Source organism: Hypanus sabinus, chromosome 6 (genome assembly GCF_030144855.1).
Source record: "Hypanus sabinus isolate sHypSab1 chromosome 6, sHypSab1.hap1, whole genome shotgun sequence".
NCBI classification, from domain to species: Eukaryota; Metazoa; Chordata; class Chondrichthyes; order Myliobatiformes; family Dasyatidae; genus Hypanus; species Hypanus sabinus.
The window spans coordinates 4,033,042-4,058,558 of record NC_082711.1 but is presented as its reverse complement, the minus strand read 5'-3'; the positions used below and the strand labels follow the sequence as shown (position 1 = coordinate 4,058,558).

Sequence of the window (25,517 nt, the reverse complement as noted above, 5' to 3'; positions counted from 1 at the left end):
GGTGACTCTGGAGGTGTGCTACAGGCTGTCCTGCGCTGAAGGGCCCTCTGCATTCTCTGTGACAATGGGAAGGGGGGGTGAGGTTTCTCCAGGAGCAGTGCCCATCACCCGTACTGGGCCATAGGCTGCCGAAAGCAGCTCGACAGAGTCCTCCGTCTGGCGAACCTTTCAGGTAGTCGCCAGCTGCAGCCCATCTTCTTGCTCTACCCTTCCCTCTCCAAGCTCTTTGGAACTTCTGCTGGCATTTGTGCAGCTTTGCTGGCCCCACGCCCAACCCTCCTCCCCTGGCAGCTGGATTAGGGGCCGTCCGTGCTGGAGTCTGAGGACCATGAGAGTCAAATCAGGTTTATTAGCACTGACATACACCGTATTGTGAAAATGGTTGTTTTGACAGAAAAATCTGATGGCGGAAGGAAGGAAGCTGTTCCTGAAATGTTGTACGTGTGTCTTCAGGCTCCTGATGGTATCAATAAGAAGAGGGCATGTCCTGGGTGGCGGGGAGGGGGGTGGATACCACCTTCTGGAGGCACAGCCCCTTGAAGGTATCCTCGACGGTGAGGAGGGTTTCTCTGCAGCTGTCACATCAGCAGAGCAGTGAAACTGTAACAGAGTGCAGAATAAAGTGTCACAGCCACAGAGAAAGTGCAAGATCACATAGGTGAACAGTCCATTTAACTCAGGGGTTGTCAACCTGCAGTCCGCAGACCCCTTGGTAAATGGTAGGGAGTCCGCGGCATAAAACTCCTGCATTCAATGGCTGTGTAACAGTGGGAGTGGGGTAGCAGCTGTCTTTGAGCCTGTGCCTTCAGGCTTTTGTATCTTTTGCCCGCTGGGAGGTGTGTTAGCGCTTAACAAAGGCAGTCACGAGTATAGACGGTGTGTGGAGGGGGGGGGGGGGGGACCAGTTTCTGTGAAGAGCTGAGCTGTTTTCGCACCTCTCTGCAGTTTCTCGTGGTCACAGGCAGAGCAGTTGTTGAACGGAGCCCTGACGTATCTGGACAGCTGGCAAGGGTCCACGAGCATGTGTGAATTTCTCTCACTTCCCGAGGAAGCGGGTTGTGTGATTTCAGGAAGACAGATGTCTTCATCACCTTATCTCCCTGTTCTGTGCCACTTCTATGGGCTTTTACCCCCTGGTATGGTGTAAATGCCCTCCGGGGTCCTACAGGGTGTAACATGCCAAATCATAGTTCACAGCATTTCGTTCCAGCTGTGATTGCTCTGTCCAACTTGTTAGAGCATCAGCATTACTGTAATTAAACACGACAGCCCTCGGGTATGTAATTCTGAGATCAATCGAGCCCCTCCCTCTGCCGGAGTCCCCCACTTCCTGCCTAGATAGTGTGGCTGTGGGCAAGGGCAGTGGATCAGCCCCATTTCTCCTGTCTTGTGATTGTTGCCGTGAGGAAGGCTGATGAGTTACTGATGATTAACAGGTTAAAGTAGACTGTTCTGGTGGAATGTGGTGTTAGGGCAGATTGTACCCTGTGTGCAGCCTATCAGAAAGAACTGTACTGTTAAATCACTACAGTAGCAAATATTGTGAATTGGGACGGACAACCGAGATAACGTGAATTTGATGTGGCTGAGAGCAGCGGTTTGCGTGATGCTGTAACAGCTCAGAGTTCGGGGTTCGATTCCACTGCTGTCCATTCTCCCCTGTGACCGCATGGGTGTCCTCTGGGTGCTCCAGTTTCCTCCCACCGTCCAAAGACATTGCAGTTCGTAGGTCCTGTGGTTAGACTAGCGATGCTTAAGGTTGTTACAGCCGGGGGTGGTAATGGGGACAAGCTCTCACTGCCTATTAAACGATCCCAATGGTGTGCGCCTCACACAGCCTCTGACAACTGAGTCCAGCTCCTGGCCTTCACGTGTGGCTTAGCTACTAAACCCAACAGAACTGTTTCTACTCAGGAATCGTAGGAATCGATTGTTAGGGATGAGATTACAGAGTACCTGGAGGCACATGACAAGATAGGCCAAAGCCAGCATGGTTTCCTGAAAGGAAAATCTTGCTTGACTAACCTACTGCAATTCTTTGAGGACATTACAAGCAGGGTAGACAAAGGAGATGCAGTAGATGTGGTGTAACTGGATTTTCAGAAGGTCTTTGACAAGGTGCCGCACAGGAGGCTGCTTAGGAAGGTAAGAGCCCATGGAATTATGGGAAATTACTGGCATGGGTGGAGCATTGGCTGATGGGCAGAAAACAGAGAGTGGGAATAAAGGGATCCTATTCTGACTGGCTGTCGGTTACCAGTGGAGTTCCACAGGGGTCCGTGTTGGGACTGCTGCTTTTTATTATGTATGTCAATAATTTGGACTATGGGATTAATTGATTTGTGACTAAAATTGCTGATGATACAAAGATCGGTGGAGGGGCCGGCAGTGTTGAGGAAACAGAGTCTGCAGAGAGACTTAGATAGTTTAGGGGAATGGGCAAAGAAGTGGCAAATGAAATACAATGCTGGAAAGTGTATGGTCATGCATCTTGGTGGAAGAAATAAATGGGCAGACAATTATTTAGATAGGGAGAGAATTAAAAATGCAGAGATGCAAAGGAACTTGGGAATCCTTGTGCAAGATATTAAGATATTAAGTCCTTGTGCATGTTGATATTAAGGGAGAGGAGGTGTTGGAGTTGTTAAAATACATTAGGACGGATAAGACCCCGGGTCCTGACGGAACATTCCCCAGGCTGCTCCACGAGGTGAGGGAAGAGATTGCTGAACCTCTGGCTAGTATCTTTATGTCCTCGTTGTCCACAGGAATGGTACCGGAGGATTGGAGGGAGGCGAATGTTGTCCCCTTGTTCAAAAAAGGTAGCAGAAATAGTCCAAGTAATTATAGACCAGTGAGCCTTATGTCTGTGGTGGGAAAGTTGTTGGAAAAGATTCTTAGAGGTAGTATCTCTGGGCATTTAGAGAATCATGTTCTGATCAGGGACAGTCAGCATGGCTTTGTGAAGGGCAGATCATGTCTAACAAGCCTGATAGAGTTTGAGGAGGTGACCAGGCATATAGATGAGTGTAGTGCAGTGGATGTGATCTACATGGATTTTAGTAAGGCATTTGACAAGGTCCCACACGGTAGGCTTATTCAGAAAGTCAGAAGCCACGGCATCCAGGGACGTTTGGCCAGGTGGATTCAGAATTGGCTTGCCTGCAGAAGGCAAAAGGTCGTGGTAGAGGGAGTACATTCAGATTGGAGGGTTGTGACTAGTGGTGTCCCACAAGGATCGGTTCTGGGACCTCTACTTTTTGTGATTTTTATTAACGACCTGGATGTGGGGGTAGAAGGGTGGGTTGGCAAGTTTGCAGATGACACAAAGGTTGGTGGTGTTGTAGATAGTGTAGAGGATTGTCGAAGACTGCAGAGAGACATTGATAGAATGCAGAAGTGGGCTGAGAAGTGGCAGATGGATTTCAACCCAGAGAAGTGTGAGGTGGTACACTTTGGAAGGACAAACTCCAAGGCAAAGTACAAAGTAAATGGCAGGATACTTGGTAGTGTGGAGGAGCAAAGGGATCTGGGGGTACATGTCCACAGATCCCTGAAAGTTGCCTCAGAGATTAAGGGAGCTAGGGCTTTACTCTTTGGAGAGAGAGAGGATGAGAGGAAACATGATAGAGGTGTACAAGATATTAAGAGGAATAGACAGAGTGGACAGCCAGCGCCTCTTCCCCAGGGCACCACTGCTCAGTACAAGAGGACAAGGCTTTAAGTTAAGGGGAGGGAAGTTCAAGGGGGATATTAGAGGAAGGTTTTTCACTCAGAGTGGTTGGTGCGTGGAATGCACTGCCTGAGTCAGTGGTGGAGGCAGACACACTAGTGAAGTTTAAGAGATTACTAGACAGGTATTTGGAGGAATTTAAGGTGGGGGGTTATATGGGAGGCAGGGTTTGAGGGTCGGCACAGCATTGTGGGCCAAAGGGCCTGTAATGTGCTGTACTATTCTATGTTCTATATACTAAAGGTTAACCTCCAGGTTGATTCGGTTATGAAGAAGTCGAATGCAATGTTGGCATTCATTTCTAGAGGCACAGAATATAAGAGCAGGGATGTGATGTACAGGCTCTATAAGGCACTCGTATGACCACAGTTGGAGTACTGTGTGCAGTTTTGAGCTCCTTATTTTAGAAAGGATATACTGGCATTGGAGAGGGTTCAGAGAAGATTCACAAGAATGATTCCAGGAATGTGTGAGGAATGTCTGGCAGCTCTTGGGCTGTATTCCCTGGAGTTCAGGAGAATGGGGGGGGGGGGATCTCATTGAAACACTCTGAATGTTAAAAGGTCTGAACTGATTAGATATGGCAAAGTTATTTCCCATGGTAGAGGATTCTAGGACAAGAGGGCACGACTTCAGGATTGAACAGGTGCAGAGAAATTACTTTAGTCAAAGGATGGTAAATCTGTGGAATTTGTTGCCACGAGAGGTAGGGGAGTGGGGATGACGGGAAGAATTGAATCAGCCCATGATTGAATGACAGAAAAGACTCGATGGGCCAAATGGCCTACTTCTGCTCCTATATCATATGGTCTTATAGTACCAAACTATATCGGTCTCTGCCGTTCCTTTGGGCTTATCAGCTGTGTGGAGATGGGGAGCTTGCTACACGGGCAACAGCTTGCTCTCCGTATCGTACTGCCCAGGCTTGCGTATCTCGACAGTTCGGACCGCAATATCCATGCGAGGATTGAATCTGTTGGTCGCTGGGTGGAGCGCCTCGTTGGACTGGAAGGGTCTGCTCCGCACAACACACACACACAATACTGGAGGAATGGTGCTCGCTGTAAGTTCGCGCTCTTTCCCTAAATAAGTCAATGGGCTGTGTCAGTCCGTTAAGGTAGACTGCTGCTAAATTCTACGAATTGCAGAGTTAAGGTGTTTGTTGTAAAGGAGGGACTGGAGCACGGAATGCCTCTCGTTACCGGCCTCAGGAGCCTGAAGCCCCTCGCTCAACGGTTCAGGAACAGCCTCGTCCTCTTCGTCATCAGATTACTGGACGGTCCAAGAATCCCTGAATCCCGATTCAGTGCTCCCGCCGCGAGTATGACCCGCTACTTATTTCGTATTTCAAACTCTACTACTGTCACAAAGCAAAAAAGTTACAGATATCAGTGACAATGAACTTTACGCTGATTGTTGATGAATTGCTAAATTAAAATAAACTGAAAAGGTGGATGGATCAATGAGGGCGGGGTTTGATCAGTGTGGGCGGGGTTTGATCAGTGAGGGCGGGGTTTGATCAGTGTGGGCGGGGTTTGATCACTGAGGGTGGGGTTTGATCAGTGTGGGCGGGGTTCGATCAGTGTGGGCGGGGTTCGATCTGTGTGCGCGGGGTTTGATCAGTGAGGGTGGGGTTTGATCAGTGTGGGCGGGGTTTGATCAGTGAGGGTGGGGTTTGATCAGTGTGGGCGGGGTTCGATCAGTGTGGGCGGGGTTTGATCACTGAGGGTGGGGTTCGATCAGTGTGGGCGGGGTTCGATCAGTGTGGGCGGGGTTCGATCAGTGAGGGCGGGGTTTGATCAGTGTGGGCGGGGTTTGATCAGTGTGGGCGGGGTTTGATCAGTGAGGGCGGGGTTTGATCACTGAGGGTGGGGTTCGATCAGTGTGGGCGGGGTTTGATCACTGAGGGTGGGGTTCGATCAGTGTGGGCGGGGTTCGATCAGTGTGGGCGGGGTTCGATCAGTGAGGGCGGGGTTTGATCAGTGTGGGCGGGGTTTGATCAGTGTGGGCGGGGTTTGATCAGTGAGGGCGGGGTTTGATCAGTGTGGGCGGGGTTTGATCACTGAGGGTGGGGTTTGATCACTGAGGGTGGGGTTTGATCAGTGTGGGCGGGGTTCGATCAGTGTGGGCGGGGTTCGATCAGTGTGGGCGGGGTTTGATCAGTGAGGGTGGGGTTTGATCAGTGTGGGCGGGGTTTGATCAGTGAGGGTGGGGTTCGATCAGTGTGGGCGGGGTTTGATCACTGAGGGTGGGGTTCGATCAGTGTGGGCGGGGTTCGATCAGTGTGGGCGGGGTTCGATCAGTGAGGGCGGGGTTTGATCAGTGAGCGCGGGGTTTGATCAGTGTGGGCGGGGTTTGATCAGTGTGGGCGGGGTTCGATCAGTGTGGGCGGGGTTCGATCAGTGTGGGCGGGGTTTGATCAGTGAGGGTGGGGTTTGATCAGTGTGGGCGGGGTTTGATCAGTGAGGGTGGGGTTTGATCAGTGTGGGCGGGGTTCGATCAGTGTGGGCGGGGTTCGATCAGTGAGGGCGGGGTTTGATCAGTGAGCGCGGGGTTTGATCAGTGTGGGCGGGGTTCGATCAGTGAGCGCGGGGTTTGATCAGTGAGGGCGGGGTTTGATCAGTGAGGGCGGGGTTTGATCAGTGAGGGCGGGGTTTGATCAGTGAGCGCGGGGTTTGATCAGTGAGGGCGGGGTTTGATCAGTGAGGGCGGGGTTTGATCAGTGAGCGCGGGGTTTGATCAGTGAGGGTGGGGTTTGATCAGTGTGGGCGGGGTTCGATCAGTGAGCGCGGGGTTTGATCAGTGAGGGCGGGGTTTGATCAGTGTGGGCGGGGTTTGATCAGTGTGGGCGGGGTTTGATCAGTGAGCGCGGGGTTTGATCAGTGTGGGCGGGGTTCGATCAGTGAGCGCGGGGTTTGATCAGTGAGGGCGGGGTTTGATCAGTGAGCGCGGGGTTTGATCAGTGAGGGCGGGGTTTGATCAGTGAGCGCGGGGTTTGATCAGTGTGGGCGGGGTTCGATCAGTGAGCGCGGGGTTTGATCAGTGAGGGCGGGGTTTGATCAGTGAGGGCGGGGTTTGATCAGTGTGGGCGGGGTTCGATCAGTGTGGGCGGGGTTTGATCAGTGTGGGCGGGCTTTGATCACTGAGGGTGGGGTTTGATCAGTGTGGGCGGGGTTTGATCAGTGAGGGCGGGGTTTGATCAGTGAGGGCGGGGTTCGATCAGTGTGGGCGGGGTTCGATCAGTGTGGGCGGGGTTCGATCAGTGAGGGCGGGGTTCGATCAGTGAGCGCGGGGTTTGATCACTGAGGGTGGGGTTTGATGTGTGGGCGGGGTTTGATCAGTGTGGGCGGGGTTCGATCAGTGTGGGCGGGGTTCGATCAGTGTGGGCGGGGTTCGATCAGTGAGGGCGGGGTTTGATCAGTGAGCGCGGGGTTTGATCAGTGTGGGCGGGGTTTGATCAGTGTGGGCGGGGTTCGATCAGTGTGGGCGGGGTTCGATCAGTGAGGGCGGGGTTTGATCAGTGAGCGCGGGGTTTGATCAGTGAGCGCGGGGTTTGATCAGTGTGGGCGGGGTTCGATCAGTGTGGGCGGGGTTCGATCAGTGTGGGCGGGGTTCGATCAGTGTGGGCGGGGTTCGATCAGTGTGGGCGGGGTTTGATCACTGAGGGTGGGGTTTGATCAGTGAGCGCGGGGTTTGATCAGTGAGGGCGGGGTTCGATCAGTGTGGGCGGGGTTTGATCAGTGTGGGCGGGGTTTGATCAGTGAGCGCGGGGTTTGATCACTGAGGGTGGGGTTTGATCAGTGTGGGCGGGCTTTGATCACTGAGGGTGGGGTTTGATCAGTGTGGGCGGGGTTTGATCAGTGTGGGCGGGGTTTGATCAGTGTGGGCGGGCTTTGATCACTGAGGGTGGGGTTTGATCAGTGTGGGCGGGGTTTGATCAGTGTGGGCGGGCTTTGATCACTGAGGGTGGGGTTTGATCAGTGTGGGCGGGCTTTGATCACTGAGGGCGGGGTTTGATCAGTGTGGGCTGGCTTTGATCACTGAGGGCGGGGTTTGATCAGTGAGCGCGGGGTTTGATCAGTGTGGGCGGGGTTTGATCAGTGTGGGCGGGGTTTGATCAGTGAGGGCGGGGTTTGATCAGTGAGGGCGGGGTTTGATCACTGAGGGTGAGGTTTGATCAGTGTGGGCGGGCTTTGATCACTGAGGGTGGGGTTTGATCAGTGTGGGCGGGGTTCGATCAATGAGGGCGGGGTTTGATCAATGAGGGCGGGGTTTGATCAGTGTGGGCGGGCTTTGATCACTGAGGGTGGGGTTTGATCAGTGTGGGCGGGGTTTGATCAGTGAGGGTGGGGTTTGATCAGTGTGGGCGGGGTTTGATCAGTGTGGGCGGGGTTTGATCAGTGTGGGCGGGGTTTGATCACTGAGGGTGGGGTTTGATCAGTGTGGGCGGGGTTTGATCAGTGTGGGCGGGGTTTGATCAGTGAGGACGGTGTTTGATCAGTGTCGGCGGGGTTTGATCAGTGAGGGCGGGGTTTGATCAGTGAGGGCGGGGTTTGATCAGTGAGGGCGGGGTTTGATCAGTGTGGGCGGGGTTCGATCAGTGAGGGCGGGGTTTGATCAGTGAGGACGGGGTTTGATCAGTGAGGGCGGGGTTTGATCAGTGAGGACGGGGTTTGATCAGTGTGGGCGGGGTTTGATCAGTGAGGGCGGGGTTTGATCAGTGAGGGCGGGGTTTGATCAGTGAGGGCGGGGTTTGATCAGTGTGGGCGGGGTTCGATCAGTGAGGACGGGGTTTGATCAGTGAGGACGGGGTTTGATCAGTGAGGGCGGGGTTTGATCAGTGAGGGTGGGGTTCGATCAGTGTGGGCGGGCTTTGATCAGTGTGGGCGGGCTTTGATCACTGAGGGTGGGGTTTGATCAGTGAGCGCGGGGTTTGATCACTGAGGGTGGGGTTTGATCAGTGAGCGCGGGGTTTGATCAGTGAGGGCGGGGTTTGATCAGTGAGGACGGGGTTTGATCAGTGAGGACGGGGTTTGATCAGTGTCGGCGGGGTTTGATCAGTGAGGGCGGGGTTTGATCAGTGTGGGCGGGGTTTGATCAGTGTGGGCGGGGTTTGATCAGTGAGGACGGGGTTTGATCAGTGTGGGCGGGGTTTGATCAGTGAGGGCGGGGTTTGATCAGTGAGGGCGGGGTTTGATCAGTGAGGGCGGGGTTTGATCAGTGTGGGCGGGGTTTGATCAGTGAGGGCGGGGTTTGATCAGTGAGGGCGGGGTTTGATCAGTGTGGGCGGGGTTTGATCAGTGAGGGCGGGGTTTGATCAGTGTGGGCGGGGTTCGATCAGTGAGGGCGGGGTTTGATCAGTGAGGGCGGGGTTTGATCAGTGAGGGCGGGGTTCGATCAGTGTGGGCGGGGTTCGATCAGTGAGGGCGGGGTTTGATCAGTGTGGACGGGGTTTGATCAGTGAGGGCGGGGTTTGATCAGTGAGGACGGGGTTTGATCAGTGTGGGCGGGGTTTGATCAGTGAGGGCGGGGTTTGATCAGTGAGGGCGGGGTTTGATCAGTGAGGGCGGGGTTTGATCAGTGTGGGCGGGCTTTGATCACTGAGGGTGGGGTTTGATCAGTGTGGGCGGGGTTTGATCAGTGTGGGCGGGGTTTGATCAGTGTGGGCGGGGTTTGATCACTGAGGGTGGGGTTTGATCAGTGTGGGCGGGCTTTGATCACTGAGGGTGGGGTTTGATCAGTGTGGGCGGGGTTTGATCAGTGAGGGCGGGGTTTGATCAGTGAGGGCGGGGTTTGATCAGTGTGGGCGGGGTTTGATCAGTGAGGACGGGGTTTGATCAGTGAGGACGGGGTTTGATCAGTGTGGGCGGGGTTTGATCAGTGAGGGCGGGATTTGAAATCCGGAGGATACTTAAATTGCGCGATGTATTCGGTGGGATGTTAAGATGGATGGATCAGATAGTTGGAATGTTTAAAATGAAATTATGTGTTATGATGGCTCACTGAGTTATTTGCGGGACTTTCCATATTTAACTTTGATAGGAGAAGCAGGAGTCTGTGTCGAAGTTGTCCGCTAAATCTCAGCTGACAGAAGAAATGCTGAACCGCATTTCCGGGGTGCACTGTACCCCCATCCACAGCGGCATTTATGCCTTCCCGAGGATCGAGCTCCCGGCCAGAGCCAGAGAAGTGTCCGCGGTAAGTCCCACCTCACCTGTGTCTGGGGCAGGCTGCAGGGGTGGAGGTATCTCGCTGCCGCTCCTGATCTGAGCAGGTGGGTGGGAGGGACCTTGGTGGGGGTGCGGCAAGGAGCTGAGCTCAGAAGCAGTAGCAGAGGCCCTCCGTTGATCTGGGTCGACCATGGATATTGCGTTCCTGTCCAGGACACCGCACTGAGCCCTTTGTCTGTAACCCCTCGACGTGGCATGCGTTGGTTTTCCCCGCTGTCCTGGTTGCCTCCCACAGTCCAAAAACATATTGTCCCGTTTATAGTTAGGGTTCGAGTCGGGGAATGCCGGGGTAGAAGGAGAAATCCTCGGGTTTTCTCGAAATAAAATAAATACCTTGTATACTGAAGCCTTGGCAGTCCCATATGGAGAGCGAGCAGCAGGCTTTCCCCTCTCCACGCGGATAGCAGGTCCAAAGAACGGCAGAAATTGATACAGATTGCCTCCAACTACGTCACGTGGGTTGCCAATCAGCCTGGGGGGGGGGTGACAACTCGATGTAACCCCTGAAGCCTTCTCCATTGATGTGCAAAACTGCCAGGCAGCGGCGGTTTCCAGCGGTCCACATGTACCAGTAGGTACCCTGACAGACAAAAAGATGGATGAACTCAGCAGGTCGGGCAGCATCCGTTGAAAGGAGGGCCGAGACACTTCGTCAGGGCTAAAGGAGGAGGGGGCAGGGGCCCTATAAAGAAGGTGGGGGGGGGGAGGGTGGAATGTGCCAGGTGAAAAACCAATCAGAGGAAAGATCAAGGGGTGAGGGAGGGGATAGACAGGAGAGGTGAAGAAGGAATCTAAGGGGAAAGCACTATGGGTAGTCGAAGGAGGCAGAGTCATGAGAGGTGATAGGCAGCTAGAAGAGAAGACAGAGAGACAATAGACAATAGGTGCAGAAGTAGACCATTCGGCCCCTCGAGTCTGCACCGCCATTCTGAGATCATGGCTGATCATTCACTATCAATACCCAGTCCCTGCCTTGTCCCCATATCCCTTGATTCCCCTATCCATCAGATATCTATCCAGCTCCTTCTTGAAAGCATCCAGAGAATTGGCCTCCACCGTCTTCTGAGGTAGTGCATTCCACACCTGCACAACTCTCTGGGAGAAGAAGCTCTTCCTCAACTCTGTTTTAAATAACTGACCTCTTATTCTCAATCCATGCCCTCTGGTACTGGACTCTCCCAACATCTGGAACATATTTCCTGCCTCAATCCTATCAAATCCTTTATCTTAAACGTTTCAATCAGATCCCCTCTCAATCTCCTCAATTCCAGCGTGTACAAGCCCAATCTCTCCAATCTCTCTGCGTAAGACAGCCCTGCCATCCCAGGAATCAACCTAGTGAATCTACGCTGCACTTCCTCAATTGCCAGAATGTCCTTCCTTAAACCTGGAGACCAAAACTGTACACAATATTCCAGGTGTGGTCTCACCAGGGCCCTGTACAAATGCAAATGGACATCCTTGCTCTTGTACTCAATTCCCCTTGTAACAAAGGCCAACATTCCATTTGCCCTCTTCACTGCCTGTTGCACTTGCTCATTCACCTTCATTGACTGGTGAACTAGGACTCCTAGGTCTCTTTGCATTTCTCCCTTACCTAACTCTACACCGTTCAGACAATACTCTGCCCTCTTGTTCCTGCTTCCAAAGTGAAACTGGGATGGAGGAAGGGGGAGGGAGAGAATTACCGGAAGCTGGAGAATTCGATGTTCATACCAAGGGGCTGGAGACTACCCAGATGGTATATGAGGTGTTGCTCCTCTAACCTGAGTTTGGCCTCATCATGGCAGTAGAGGAGGCCAAGTATGGACATATCCGAATGGGAATGTGAAGGAGAGTTGAAGTGAGTGGCAATCGGGAGATCCTGTCTGTTGTGGCGGACGGAGCGGAGGTGCTCGACAAAGCAGTCCCCCAATCTGCGTCGGGTCTCACCGATGTAGAGGAGGCTGCACCAGGAGCACCGGATGCAATAGATGACCCCAACAGACTCACAAGTGAAGTGTTGCCTCACCTGGAAGGACTGTTTGGGGCCCTGAATGGTGGAGAGGAGGTGTAGGGACAGGTGTAGCACTTATGCTTGCAGGGATAAGTGCCAGGTGGGAGATCCTTGGGGAGGGACGAGTGGACCAGGGAGTCGCGGAGGGAACGATCCCTGCCAAAAGCTGAGAGGGGTAGAGAGGGAAAGATGTGCTGGGTGGTGGGGTCCTGTTGAAGGTGGCAGAAGTTGCGGAGGATAATATGCTGGATCCGGAGGCTGGTGGGGTGATAGGTGAGGACAAGGGGAACATGGTCCCTGATGTGGTGATGGGAGGATGGGGTGAGGGCCGAAGTGCGGGAAATGGAGGAGATGTGGGTGAAGGCATCATTGATGACGGCAGAAGGGAAACCATGACTCTTAAAGAAAGAGGATGTTTGGGATGTCCTGGAATGGAAAGCCTCATCCTGGGAGCAGATGCGGTGGAGATGGAGGAACTGGGAATAGGGAATGGCATTTTTGCATTTGGCAGGGTGGGAGGAGGTATAATCAAGGTAGTTATGGGAGTCAGTGGGTTTATTGAAGGTGTCAGTGGACAGTCTATCTCCAGAGATGGAGGCCGAGAAAGGGGAGGGAAGTGTCCGAGATGGACCAAGTGAATTTGAGGGCTGGGTGAAAGTTAGAGGCAAAGGTGATGAAATTGACGAGCTCAGCATGGGTGCAGGAAGCAGCACCAATGTAGTCGTCAATGTATCAAAGGAAAAGTTGGGGAGCAGTACCAGTATAGATTTGGAGCATAGACTGTTCCACATAACCAGTGAAGAGGTAGGCATAGCTGGGACCCATGCGAATTCCCATAGCTACACCCTTGGTCTGAAGAAAGTGGGAAGGGCCGAAAGAGAAGTTATTAAGTGTGAGTTCCAGTTCTGCCAACCGGAGGAGTGTGGCGGTGGTGGGGAACTGGTGAGGTCTGTTGTCCAGAAAGTAGCGGAGGGCTTTGAGGCCTTCTTGATGGGGAATTGAAGTGTATAAGGATTGGACATCCATTGTGAAAATGAAGCGGTCAGGACTGGGGAGCTGGAAGTTATTGAAGAGCTGGAGGGCATGGGATGTATCCCAGATGTAGGTGGGGAGCGACTGAACTATGAGTGACAAAATGGAGTCCAGGTAGGCAGATACAAGTTCGGTGGGGCAGGAGCAGGCCGAAACTGTGGGCCTACCAGGACAGTCAGGCTTATGGATCTTGGGGAGGAGGTAAAAGCGAGTGGTGCGGGGTGTGGGAATTATGAGTTTTTTGAAATATAAACCCTGCTCTGCATGCCGTTCATTCTGTTACTTCCACAGTGCATTGAGGGTACAAGGTAAAACAGTAACAGAGTAACAGATACAATGACAATAAAAAGTAATCCCCCGCCTTCAGAAGTTTCCATGTTTTAGAACATTGAATCACAACGGAGTTAATTTGGAAACAAGAGGAAATCTGCAGATGCTGGACATCCCAGCGACACACACAAGATGGAGGAACTCAGCAGGCCAGGCAGCAACTATGGGAAAAAGTACAGTCGACGATTTGGGCCGAGACCCTTCGGCAGGGTTTTTTTTGACACTGATCAACAGAAAAAAAACTCTTGTGTCAAAGTGAAAACAGATTTCTACAAAGTGATCTAAATTACAAATATGAAACACAAAATAATCGATTGCATAAGTATTCACCCCTCCCCCTTGAATGTGACACACTAAATCATCAGTTGGTTTTAGGAGTGACACAATCAGTTAAATGGGGATCTGCTTTTGGAGACCTGTGTCCAGTCGAGGTGTTTCAGTTGATTGTAGTAAAATTGAAGCTGGAGCTTAGGAGACAATGGCGCCAGACGGCGACTCATTTGCTTGCATCTTCAGAAACAGGTTGGCTTCCATCTTTAACTTCCCTTTCGAAGACCCTGGCCCGGAGTTGCTCACTGACTTCGGTTCTTTGCGGGAATGGGACCCATTCTCGGGGTTTCAGGACCGGCCGTTGTTCTGCACACCAAAGGCTCGAACTCAAAAGCCCATGATCTCTGGGCTCTGGAGACGGCTGGATCGAGGGCCAGGGTCACGACAGGAGACACTGTGTCGCTGGGGGACCCGGGATCTTTGCAGTCTTCAGGCACAGAGCTCGGAAAAGCGACGTAACGGACCTTTAACATCGTAAACCAGCCAGTTGTTTGTTATGTCTCCCCTCTCGCTGGGAAAATGGAGACACTTCTCAGGGAGAGAGAGCGAGAGCCTGCAGTTTGCTGAATGCCGGGTGAAACATGAAGTGTTTGGGGAAACCGCAAGGTCTGTGTCTTTGCTATTGCTTTGCTCGTGGCTGAGTGCTCGGTGGTGGTGCCGATGCCTTTTTTTACTGATGGGGGGTGAGGGCGGAATTGTTGCTTGTCTCCCACTTAAGTGCGAGAGGGGGGAGCTGGGGGAGACTTTGGGGTTCTACCTTGTAACTGTCGTTCATTCTTTGGGGCACTCCTCTGTTGCGACGAAAAAGCATTTCAGGATGTATATTGTATACATTTCTCTGACCTTAAATGATACCTTGGAAATACATCTGTATCTGTAACTGTGGTGAGTCACTAGCCTGGAAAAGCTACTCCACGAAGACAAAAGAACACTCCAAGCTACTCTGCAAAAAGGTTATTGAAAAGCACAAGTCAGGAGATGAATACAAGAAAATTTCCAAGTCACTGAATATTCCTTGGACCATAGTTAGGTCGATCATGAAGAAATGGAAAGAATATGGTACAACTGTAAATCTGCCTAGAGTAGGCCATCCTCAAAAACTGAGTGAGCGTGCAAGAAGAAAATTAGTGAGAGAGGCAACCAAGAGACCTACGACAACTCTGGAGGAGCTACAAGCTTCAGTGGCTGAGACAGGAGTGACTGCAGACAACTGTGGCCTGTGTGCTTCACCAGATTTAGCTTTATTGGAGTGGCAAAGAGGAAGTCACTTTTGGGGGAAAATAAAGTGAGATGAAGCCTCTCTGAAGTCAGCTGGAAGAAGGTTCTATGGTCTGAAGAAACCAAAATTGAGCTTATTGGCCATCAGACTAAACGCTATGTTTGGCGTAAGTCAAATCTGCATATCACTTGACCTGGACGAGGAAGTTAGAAGTGTGGGTTACTGGGTTTAATGATGACACAAAGGTTAGAGGTGTTGTGGATAGTGTGGAGGATTGTCAGAGGTTACAGCAGGACATCGATAGGATGTAGAACTGAGCTGAGAAGTGGCAGATGGAGTTTAACCCAGATTAAGTGTGAAGTGGTTCATTTCTGCAGGTCAAATTTGAAGACAGAATATCATATTAATGGTAAGACTTGGTAGTGTGGAGGATCAGAGGGATCTTGGGGTCCGAGTCCAAAGGACACTCAAAGCTGCTGCACAGGTTGACTCTGTGGATAAGAAGGCATACGGTGTATTGGCCTTCATCAATCGTGGAATTTCGTTCAAGAGCTGTGAGCTAATGTTACAGCTATATAAGATCTTGGTCAGACCCCACTTGGAATACTGTGCTCAGTTCTGGTTGCCTCACTACAGGAAGGATATGGAAACTATAGAAAGGATGCAGAGGAGATTTACAAGGATGTTGCCTGGATTGGGGAGCATGCCTTATGAGAATAGGTTGAGTGAACTCGGCCTTTTCTCCTTGGAGTGACGGAGGATGAGAGGTGACCTGATAGAGGTGTATAAGATGATGAGAGGAATTGATCATGTGGATAGTCAGAGGCCTTTTCCCAGGGCAGAAATGGCTAACATGAGGGGCATAGTTTTAACATAAGGAAGTAGGTACAAGGGGGTATCAGAAGTGAGAGGTGTGGTGTAATATGCTGTAGATTTCTATAATCATCAAAAACACACCATCCCTACCATGAAGCATGGTGGTGGCTGCATCACGCTGTGGGGAAGCTTCACTGTAGCAGGCCCTGGAAGGCTTGTGAAAGTGGAAGGGTAAAATGAATTCAGCAAAATACAGGGAAATCCTGGAGGAAAACCTGATGCAGTCTGCAAGAGAACTGTGACTTGGGAGAAGATTTGTTTTCCAGCAAGACAATGACCCCAAGCATGAAGCCAAAGCTACACAGGAATGGCTTAAAAACAGCAAAGTTAATGTCCTGGAGTGGCCAAGTCAGAGTCAGGGTTCCTGCAGAGTCAGAATCCTCAATCGGATTGAGAATTTGAGGCTGAACTTGAAATGGGCTGTTCACTCATGATCCTCATGAAATCTGACAGAACTTGATCAGTTTTATAAAGAAGAATGGGGAAAAATGGCAGCGTCCAGACGTGCAAAGCTGATAAAGACCTGTCCACACAGACTCGAGGCTGTAATTGCTGCCAAAGGTACATCCACTAAATACTGACTTGGAAGGGATGAGTAATTATGCATTCAGTTATTAAACACAAAATAACTGTAGTATATTTAGACCAATTTGTAGAAGTTTGTTTTCACTTTGACATGAAGAGACTTTTTTGTTGATCAGTGTCAACAGAGCCAAATTAAATCCACTGTGATTCAATGTTGTAAAACAATAAAACATGAAAATGTTGGGGGGGGGTTGAATTTTTTATATATGCACTGTACAGAGAAAACACAGACAATAAGGTGCACAATCATAACAAGGTAGATTGTGAGATTAAAAGTCTGTCTTACCATACTAGAGGATCATTCAAGCAGAATAGGAGCAGAATTAAGCCATTAACCCATTGAGTTTCCTCTGCCATTTCATCATGGTTGATCAAATTTTCCTTTCAGCCCCAATATCATGTCTTCTCCCCGTATCCCTTCATGCCCTAAACAATCAAGAATCTATCTGCCTTAAATATACATGAAGACTTGACCTCCACAGCTGCCTGCGGCAAAGAATTCACAGATTCACCACTCTCTGGCTAATGAAATTCCTCCATTCTGAAAGGACGCACCTCTATCCTGTGGCTGTGTCCTCTGGTCTCGGACTCTCCCAGTGAGACAGAAACAGTCCTTCAGCCTACTGGGACGTGTTTTCAGACTTTTATAACTTCTGTCGGATGGGAAGGGAGAACGGCCGGGGCGGGTGGACATTCTCCTGAGGCAGGGGGAAGCATAAACAGAATGCACAGAGGGGAGGCTAGTTCCTGCGTTGTCCACACTCTGCAGTTTCTAGCGTCTTGGGCAGAGCAATTGTACCTATCCATTATGAGGCAGTGTGCCAGGACTCATCGCTAGCACATGTGAGAAGCCTGGCACTTTCTGCCCATGTGCTGGCAGCACCTTGATGTGCTGAATAGCCTGAAAGTTAGCTGAACCTGTTGGTAGGGGAGAATCAACCCCAGTTGCATCTGGGCCTTCGTTACTGATAATACACAAACCAGTTCTGAGCACCAGCAGGATGATTCCGACACCGAAAGGACAAGAAGAGCAGAGATACAGGCCAGACTTCTTCCTGGGATTGTGGAATGTGGTGTGCTTTGAAATGGGGCCACAACATGGGATGTAAAAGGACGTAATGTTGAGATTTTATAAAGCAGCGGCGAAGCCTCAGTTGCGAGCAGTTACGAGTCCCTTTCTTTCGAAAGGGTGAGCTGAAACTGGAGAGGGTTCAAAGGAGGTTCACAAAAATGATTCTAAGTTTGAACGGCTTGTCATATGAAGAGCGTTTGATGGCTCTGGGCCTGTATTCACTGGAATTCAGAAGAGTGAGGGTGACTCATTGAAACCGTTTGAATGGTGAAAGGCCTTGATAGAGCGGATGTGGAAAAGATGTTTCTTATGTTGGGGGTGCATAAGACCGGAGGACACAGCCTCAGAATACAGGGGCATATTTGTAGAACGGAGATGAGGAGGAATTTCTTTAGCCAGAGAGTGGTGAGTCTGTGGAATTTGAGGCCAAGCTTGTATATAAATTTTAGGTAGAGGCTGATAGATTCCCGATTGACTGGGGCATGGAGGGATACGGGGAGAAGGCAGGAGATTGGGGCCAAGGGGTAAATAGATCAGCCATGATGAAATGGTGGAGTAGAGTTAGTGGGCCAAATGGCCTCATTCTGCTCCTGGGTCTTGTGTTCTTGTGCTGTGTCACAGCTTTCACGTCAGTTGCTCAGGCCTGAACCCAGACAGCCCAGTTTGATGCCTATCGCCGGTGCAGATATGGGGTTGGGGTGGGAGGTTAACGTGTTCTCAGCAAACGTCTCTGGTGTCTCAACGAGAGCGACTGGACAGTGTACGTCTGTTCTCGTGGAGTAGATGAGAAAAACGCACGCTCCTATTTAAATGGCATTTAGAGTATTGTGAGCAATTCTGAGCCCCTTTGTCGAAGAAAGGATGCGCTGGCACGTGAGGAGATCCAGAGGAGGTTCACAGTGTATTTACTATCAAACTGTGCGTAAACTTTACAACCTTGAACCCATCTGCTTGCAGGCAGCCACACAACACCCAAAAGAACCTGATTTTGAAAAAGAGACCAACACTCAATGGAGAGGGGGGGGGGGGGAAATCATGCTAACAACAGAAGCATCAGTATTGGGAACAAAATTGAGTCCATAAACCAAAACCCCAAACAGCCAGCCGGAGTAGGCCCATAGCCTCAGTCTCAGTTGGTTGCCCAGTGGGGCTAATCACCGCAGAGCTCACTGACACTCAAGCCTGGAGCGACCACTGCTCGACAGGGCCTTGGTCTCAGTGCCAAGGAGAGCAGAGTAAAACAGGCCCCAACTCTTGCCTCACACCCTGCCTTTTCAGTCCATCTGGCCTGGTGTTTAAATCGTCTGAGCACCGGGTTGCCCCCCGCACTAGGACCCGGGCCCCACTGCAGCGATACGTTCTGTCCTCGACGCTTCCGACGCCCAGTGATTAGACGGATCCAACCTCGCTATGGACGGGCTCTGAAACCACTCTGCTCCAAGCTCTCTCCAACTCCGACAGTGCGAGAATCTCGGCCCAGAGGGCACAGCCTCAGACCAGAGCAGGGGTGAGGAGCCAGAGTGTGGCGAATTTGTGGCGCCCAGGTCACAGGGTGTATTTGAAGTAGAGGTTGATAGCGTCTTGAGTAGTCAGAGGGTCAAAGGTTATGGGGAGAAGGCAGGAGAAAAGTGTTGAGAGTGGTTTTTAAAAATCAGCCACGATGGAATGGTGGAGCAGATGCAATGGGCCAAATGGCCTAATTCAGCTCCTCTGTCTTCTGGTCAAACATCCCCCCCCCCACCCCATGAAGGGGTAGTTGTTGGGATGACCCATTACTTCCAAAATGAGTCATCTGGTTTTTCCTGGTATATCCTCTGACCCTTTCTTTACTGCCGGTGTATTCCCTGATGCCCTCAATCCCATGTAACTCCTGACTCTTCTCTCGGTGTAACGTATTGTTCCCACAGGCCTTGGGCCAACCACCCGATGTCTTCTACTGCCTCCGCCTGTTGCAGGCCACAGGTTACATGTTGGGTCCCGGTGAGGAGTTTGGTCAAAAGGAAGGCACTGCACACTTCAGGTACCTCCACAGTCTTACCACCGTACTGCTGAGAAATTGTCCCTTTCATTCACCACATCCCTCCTGGCACACCAACACTAATCCATTTGGAAGGAGTTTCACTGTGTCTGACCCCGGGAGTGTGTGATGGGACGGTGTGGAGGGAGATTCACTCTGTGTCTGACCCCGGGAGTGTGTGATGGGATGGTGTGGAGGGAGATTCACTCTGTGTCTGACCCCGGGAGTGTGTGATGGGACGGTGTGGAGGGAGTTTCACTCTGTGTCTGACCCGGGGAGTGTGTGATGGGATGGTGTGGAGGGAGATTCACTCTGTGTCTGACCCCGGGAGTGTGTGATGGGACGGTGTGGAGGGAGTTTCACCCTGTGCCTGACCCCGGGAGTGTGTGATGGGACGGTGAGTAGGTAGATTCACTCTGTGTCTGACCCCGGGAGTGTGTGACGGGACGGTGTGGAGGGAGATTCACTCTGTGTCTGACCCCGGGAGTGTGTGATGGGACGGTGTGGAGGGAGTTTCACTGTGTCTGACCCCGGGAGTGTGTGATGGGACGGTGTGGAGGGAGATTCACTCTGTGTCTGACCCCGGGAGTGTGTGATGGGACGGTGAGGAGGGAGTTTCACTCTGTGTCTGACCCCGAGAGTGTGTGATGGGACAGTGTGGAGGGAGTTTCACTCTGTGTCTGACCCCGGGAGTGTGTGACGGGACTGTGTGGAGGGAGTTTCACTCTGTGTCTGACCCCGGGAGTGAGTGATGGGACGGTGTGGAGGGAGTGAGTGATGGGACGGGGTGGAGGGAGAGAGTGATGGGACGTGTGCAGGGAGTGAGTGATGGGACGGTGTGCAGGGAGTGAGTGATGGGACGGTGTGCAGGGAGTGAGTGATGGGACGGGGTGGAGGGAGAGAGTGATGGGACGGGGTGGAGGGAGAGAGTGATGGGACGGGGTGGAGGGAGAGAGTGATGGGACGGGGTGGAGGGAGAGAGTGATGGGACGGTGTGGAGGGAGAGAGTGATGGGACGGGGTGGAGGGAGAGAGTGATGGGACGGGGTGGAGGGAGAGAGTGATGGGACGGGGTGGAGGGAGAGAGTGATGGGACGGGGTGGAGGGAGAGAGTGTTGGGACGGGGTGGAGGGAGAGAGTGATGGGACGGGGTGGAGGGAGAGAGTGATGGGACGGGGTGGAGGGAGAGAGTGTTGGGACGGGGTGGAGGGAGAGAGTGATGGGACGGGGTGGAGGGAGATTCACTCTGTGTCTGACCCCGGGAGTGTGTGATGGGACGGTGTGGAGGGAGTTTCACTGTGTCTGACCCCGGGAGTGTGTGATGGGACGGTGTGGAGGGAGATTCACTCTGTGTCTGACCCCGGGAGTGTGTGATGGGACGGTGAGGAGGGAGTTTCACTCTGTGTCTGACCCCGAGAGTGTGTGATGGGACAGTGTGGAGGGAGTTTCACTCTGTGTCTGACCCCGGGAGTGTGTGACGGGACGGTGTGGAGGGAGTTTCACTCTGTGTCTGACCCCGGGAGTGTGTGACGGGACTGTGTGGAGGGAGTTTCACTCTGTGTCTGACCCCGGGAGTGAGTGATGGGACGGTGTGGAGGGAGTGAGTGATGGGACGGGGTGGAGGGAGAGAGTGATGGGACGTGTGCAGGGAGTGAGTGATGGGACGGTGTGCAGGGAGTGAGTGATGGGACGGTGTGCAGGGAGTGAGTGATGGGACGGGGTGGAGGGAGAGAGTGATGGGACGGGGTGGAGGGAGAGAGTGATGGGACGGGGTGGAGGGAGAGAGTGATGGGACGGGGTGGAGGGAGAGAGTGATGGGACGGTGTGGAGGGAGAGAGTGATGGGACGGGGTGGAGGGAGAGAGTGATGGGACGGGGTGGAGGGAGAGAGTGATGGGACGGGGTGGAGGGAGAGAGTGATGGGACGGGGTGGAGGGAGAGAGTGTTGGGACGGGGTGGAGGGAGAGAGTGATGGGACGGGGTGGAGGGAGAGAGTGATGGGACGGGGTGGAGGGAGAGAGTGTTGGGACGGGGTGGAGGGAGAGAGTGATGGGACGGGGTGGAGGGAGAGAGTGATGGGACGGGGTGGAGGGAGAGAGTGTTGGGATGGTGTGGAGGGAGTGTGATGGGACGGTGGAGGGAGCTATGAGTGTGTGCAGTCAGACCTCCGATGTTGTAAGGTACTTTGTCTGGAGTGTTGGTTGGTTGCTTCTCTGGGTCTTGGTGTTATGCTGATGTCCAGAATAACAGGGAAATTGGTGCTGCTGGGAGGCCAGGCAGGGCAGTAGTGGGGTGTGCTGTTAGAGTCGGGAATAATCTGAACTGAACCTTATAATCCCCTCCCTGGGTATCTGCAATGCAACGATGTTCTCAAACACGCACAACTCAAACTTCATGCACCACACGCCCGGTAGTGCAGTCTATCACCTTTCCCCCCCACCCCCCGATCCGTCGGTCACCAGCCTGCTCGCTCGCCCCGAAGGTGGTTATCACAATGCTCCACAGTGCCACTGATGGGAATATCTGTTCAGTTGCTGCTGCTGTCTGTGAGGAGTTTGTATGTTCCCACCATTAACCACGGAGTTTCCTTCCCCACCCACTTGGCTTCACCTATCGCCTTCGAGCTTGTCCTCCTTCCCCTCCCCTCCCCCTCCTTCGTGTTCCGGCATCTTCCCTCTTCCTTTCCAGTCCGGAGGGAAGGGCTCCGCCTGAGACGTTCATTTCCAGTGGTGCTGCCTGACTGCTGAGCTCCTCCAGCATTTTATGTGTTGCTCTGGATTTCCAGCATCTGCAGAATCTTGTGTTTATGGTTTCCTCCAAGCATTTAGGTTTCCTGCCATATTGCATGGACATGCCTGTTAGGGTTAATAACTTGTGAGCACCAATAGGAAGGAGGTACGACTGCCCCAGTGTAATCTTCGGACTGTGCTGGTCATTGATGAAAACTACGTACATCATTGCATGTTTCAATGTAACTGTGACAAATAATGCTAATCTAATCTTTATGCTGGCCACTTCCCTCCCACCGTTGGTCCAAAACTAATCTAATCTTTATGCTGGCCACCTCCCTCCCACCGTTGGTCCAAAACTAATCTAATCTTTATGCTGGCCACTTCCCTCCCACCGTTGGTCCAAAACTAAACTAATCTTTATGCTGGCCACCTCCCTCCCACCGTTGGTCCAAAACTAATCTAATCTTTATGCTGGCCACCTCCCTCCCACCGTTGGTCCAAAACTAAACTAATCTTTATGCTGGCCACCTCCCTCCCACCGTCAGTCCAAAACTAATCTAATCTTTATACTGGCCATCTCCCTCCCACCGTCAGTCTAATGCTAATCTAATCTTTATGCTGGCCACCTCCCTCCCACCGTCAGTCCAAAACTAATCTAATCTTTATGCTGGCCACCTCCCTCCCACCGTCAGTCTAATGCTAATCTAATCTTTATGCTGGCCACCTCCCTCCCACCGTCAGTCTAATGCTAATCTAATCTTTATGCTGGCCACCTCCCTCCCACCGTCAGTCCAAAACTAATCTAATCTTTATGCTGGCCATCTCCCTCCCACCGTCAGTCTAATGCTAATCTAATCTTTATGCTGGCCACCTCCCTCCCACCGTTGGTCCAAAACTAATCTAAACTTTATACTGGCCATCTCCCTCCCACAGTCAGTCTAATGCTAATCTAATCTTTATGCTGGCCACCTATGCTGGCCATCTCCCTCCCACCGTCAGTCTAATGCTAATCTAATCTTTATGCTGGCCACCTCCCTCCCACCGTCAGTCTAATGCTAATCTAATCTTTATGCTGGCCACCTCCCTCCCACCGTCAGTCCAAAACTAATCTAATCTTTATGCTGGCCATCTCCCTCCCACCGTCAGTCTAATGCTAATCTAATCTTTATGCTGGCCACCTCCCTCCCACCGTTGGTCCAAAACTAATCTAATCTTTATGCTGGCCACCTCCCTCCCACCGTCAGTCCAAAACTAATCTAATCTTTATGCTGGCCATCTCCCTCCCACCGTCAGTCTAATGCTAATCTAATCTTTATACTGGCCATCTCCCTCCCACAGTCAGTCTAATGCTAATCTAATCTTTATACTGGCTACCTCCCTCCCACCGTCAGTCTAATGCTAATCTAATCTTTATGCTGGCCACCTCCCTCCCACCGTCAGTCTAATGCTAATCTAATCTTTATGCTGGCCACCTCCCTCCCACCGTCAGTCTAATGCTAATCTAATCTTTATGCTGGCCATCTCCCTCCCACCGTCAGTCTAATGCTAATCTAATCTTTATGCTGGCCACCTCCCTCCCACCGTCAGTCTAATGCTAATCTAATCTTTATGCTGGCCACCTCCCTCCCACCGTTGGTCCAAAACTAATCTAATCTTTATGCTGGCCACCTCCCTCCCACCGTTGGTCCAAAACTAAACTAATCTTTATACTGGCCACCTCCCTCCCACCGTTGGTCCAAAACTAATCTAATCTTTATACTGGCCACCTCCCTCCCACCGTTGGTCCAAAACTAATCTAAACTTTATGCTGGCCATCTCCCTCCCACCGTTGGTCCAAAACTAATCTAATCTTTATACTGGCCACCTCCCTCCCACCGTCAGTCTAATGCTAATCTAATCTTTATACTGGCCACCTCCCTCCCACCGTTGGTCCAAAACTAATCTAATCTTTATACTGGCCACCTCCCTCCCACCGTCAGTCTAATGCTAATCTAATCTTTATGCTGGCCACCTCCCTCCCACCGTCAGTCCAAAACTAATCTAATCTTTATGCTGGCCACCTCCCTCCCACCGTCAGTCCAAAACTAATCTAATCTTTATGCTGGCCACCTCCCTCCCACCGTCAGTCCAAAACTAATCTAATCTTTATACTGGCCATCTCCCTCCCACAGTCAGTCTAATGCTAATCTAATCTTTATACTGGCCACCTCCCTCCCACCGTCAGTCTAATGCTAATCTAATCTTTATGCTGGCCACCTCCCTCCCACCGTCAGTCTAATGCTAATCTAATCTTTATGCTGGCCACCTCCCTCCCACCGTCAGTCTAATGCTAATCTAATCTTTATGCTGGCCATCTCCCTCCCACCGTCAGTCTAATGCTAATCTAATCTTTATGCTGGCCACCTCCCTCCCACCGTGAGTCTAATGCTAATCTAATCTTTATGCTGGCCACCTCCCTCCCACCGTCAGTCTAATGCTAATCTAATCTTTATGCTGGCCACCTCCCTCCCACCGTCAGTCTAATGCTAATCTAATCTTTATGCTGGCCACTTCCCTCCCACCGTCAGTCCAAAACTAATCTAATCTTTATGCTGGCCATCTCCCTCCCACCATCAGTCTAATGCTAATCTAATCTTTATGCTGGCCACCTCCCTCCCACCATCAGTCTAATGCTAATCTAATCTTTATACTGGCCATCTCCCTCCCACCGTCAGTCCAAAACTAATCTAATCTTTATGCTGGCCACCTCCCTCCCACCGTTGGTCCAAAACTAAACTAATCTTTATACTGGTCACCTCCCTCCCACCGTTGGTCCAAAACTAATCTAATCTTTATACTGGCCACCTCCCTCCCACCGTTGATCCAAAACTAATCTAATCTTTATGCTGTCCACTTCCCTCCCACCGTTGGTCCAAAACTAATCTAATCTTTATGCTGGCCAGCTCCCTCCCACCGTTGGTCCAAAACTAATCTAATCTTTATGCTGGCCACCTCCCTCCCACCGTTGGTCCAAAACTAATCTAATCTTTATGCTGGCCACCTCCCTCCCACCGTTGGTCCAAAACTAATCTAATCTTTATGCTGGCCACCTCCCTCCCACCGTTGGTCCAAAACTAATCTAATCTTTATGCTGGCCACCTCCCTCCCACCGTTGGTCCAAAACTAATCTAATCTTTATGCTGGCCATCTCCCTCCCACCGTTGGTCCAAAACTAATCTAATCTTTATACTGGCCACCTCCCTCCCACCATCAGTCTAATGCTAATCTAATCTTTATACTGGCCATCTCCCTCCCACCGTCAGTCTAATGCTAATCTAATCTTTATGCTGGCCACCTCCCTCCCACCGTCAGTCCAAAACTAATCTAA

General features: G+C 51.6%; 1 protein-coding gene across 5 annotated transcripts in view; it reads left to right on the top strand.

Annotated features, from left to right (window-relative positions):
• The window catches only part of LOC132395250 (alanine aminotransferase 2-like), a 115,887-nt gene that overhangs the window by 69,606 nt on the left and 20,764 nt on the right, over positions 1-25,517 (top strand). For 4 of the 5 annotated variants that reach the window (XM_059971571.1, XM_059971570.1, XM_059971573.1 and 1 more), the window contains 2 exons: positions 9,776-9,931; positions 19,311-19,423. In XM_059971571.1, coding sequence (XP_059827554.1) covers positions 9,776-9,931; positions 19,311-19,423 — 269 coding nt within the window. The remainder of the gene's footprint in view (positions 1-9,775; positions 9,932-19,310; positions 19,424-25,517) is intronic. The other variant, XM_059971574.1, reaches the window with a different exon arrangement.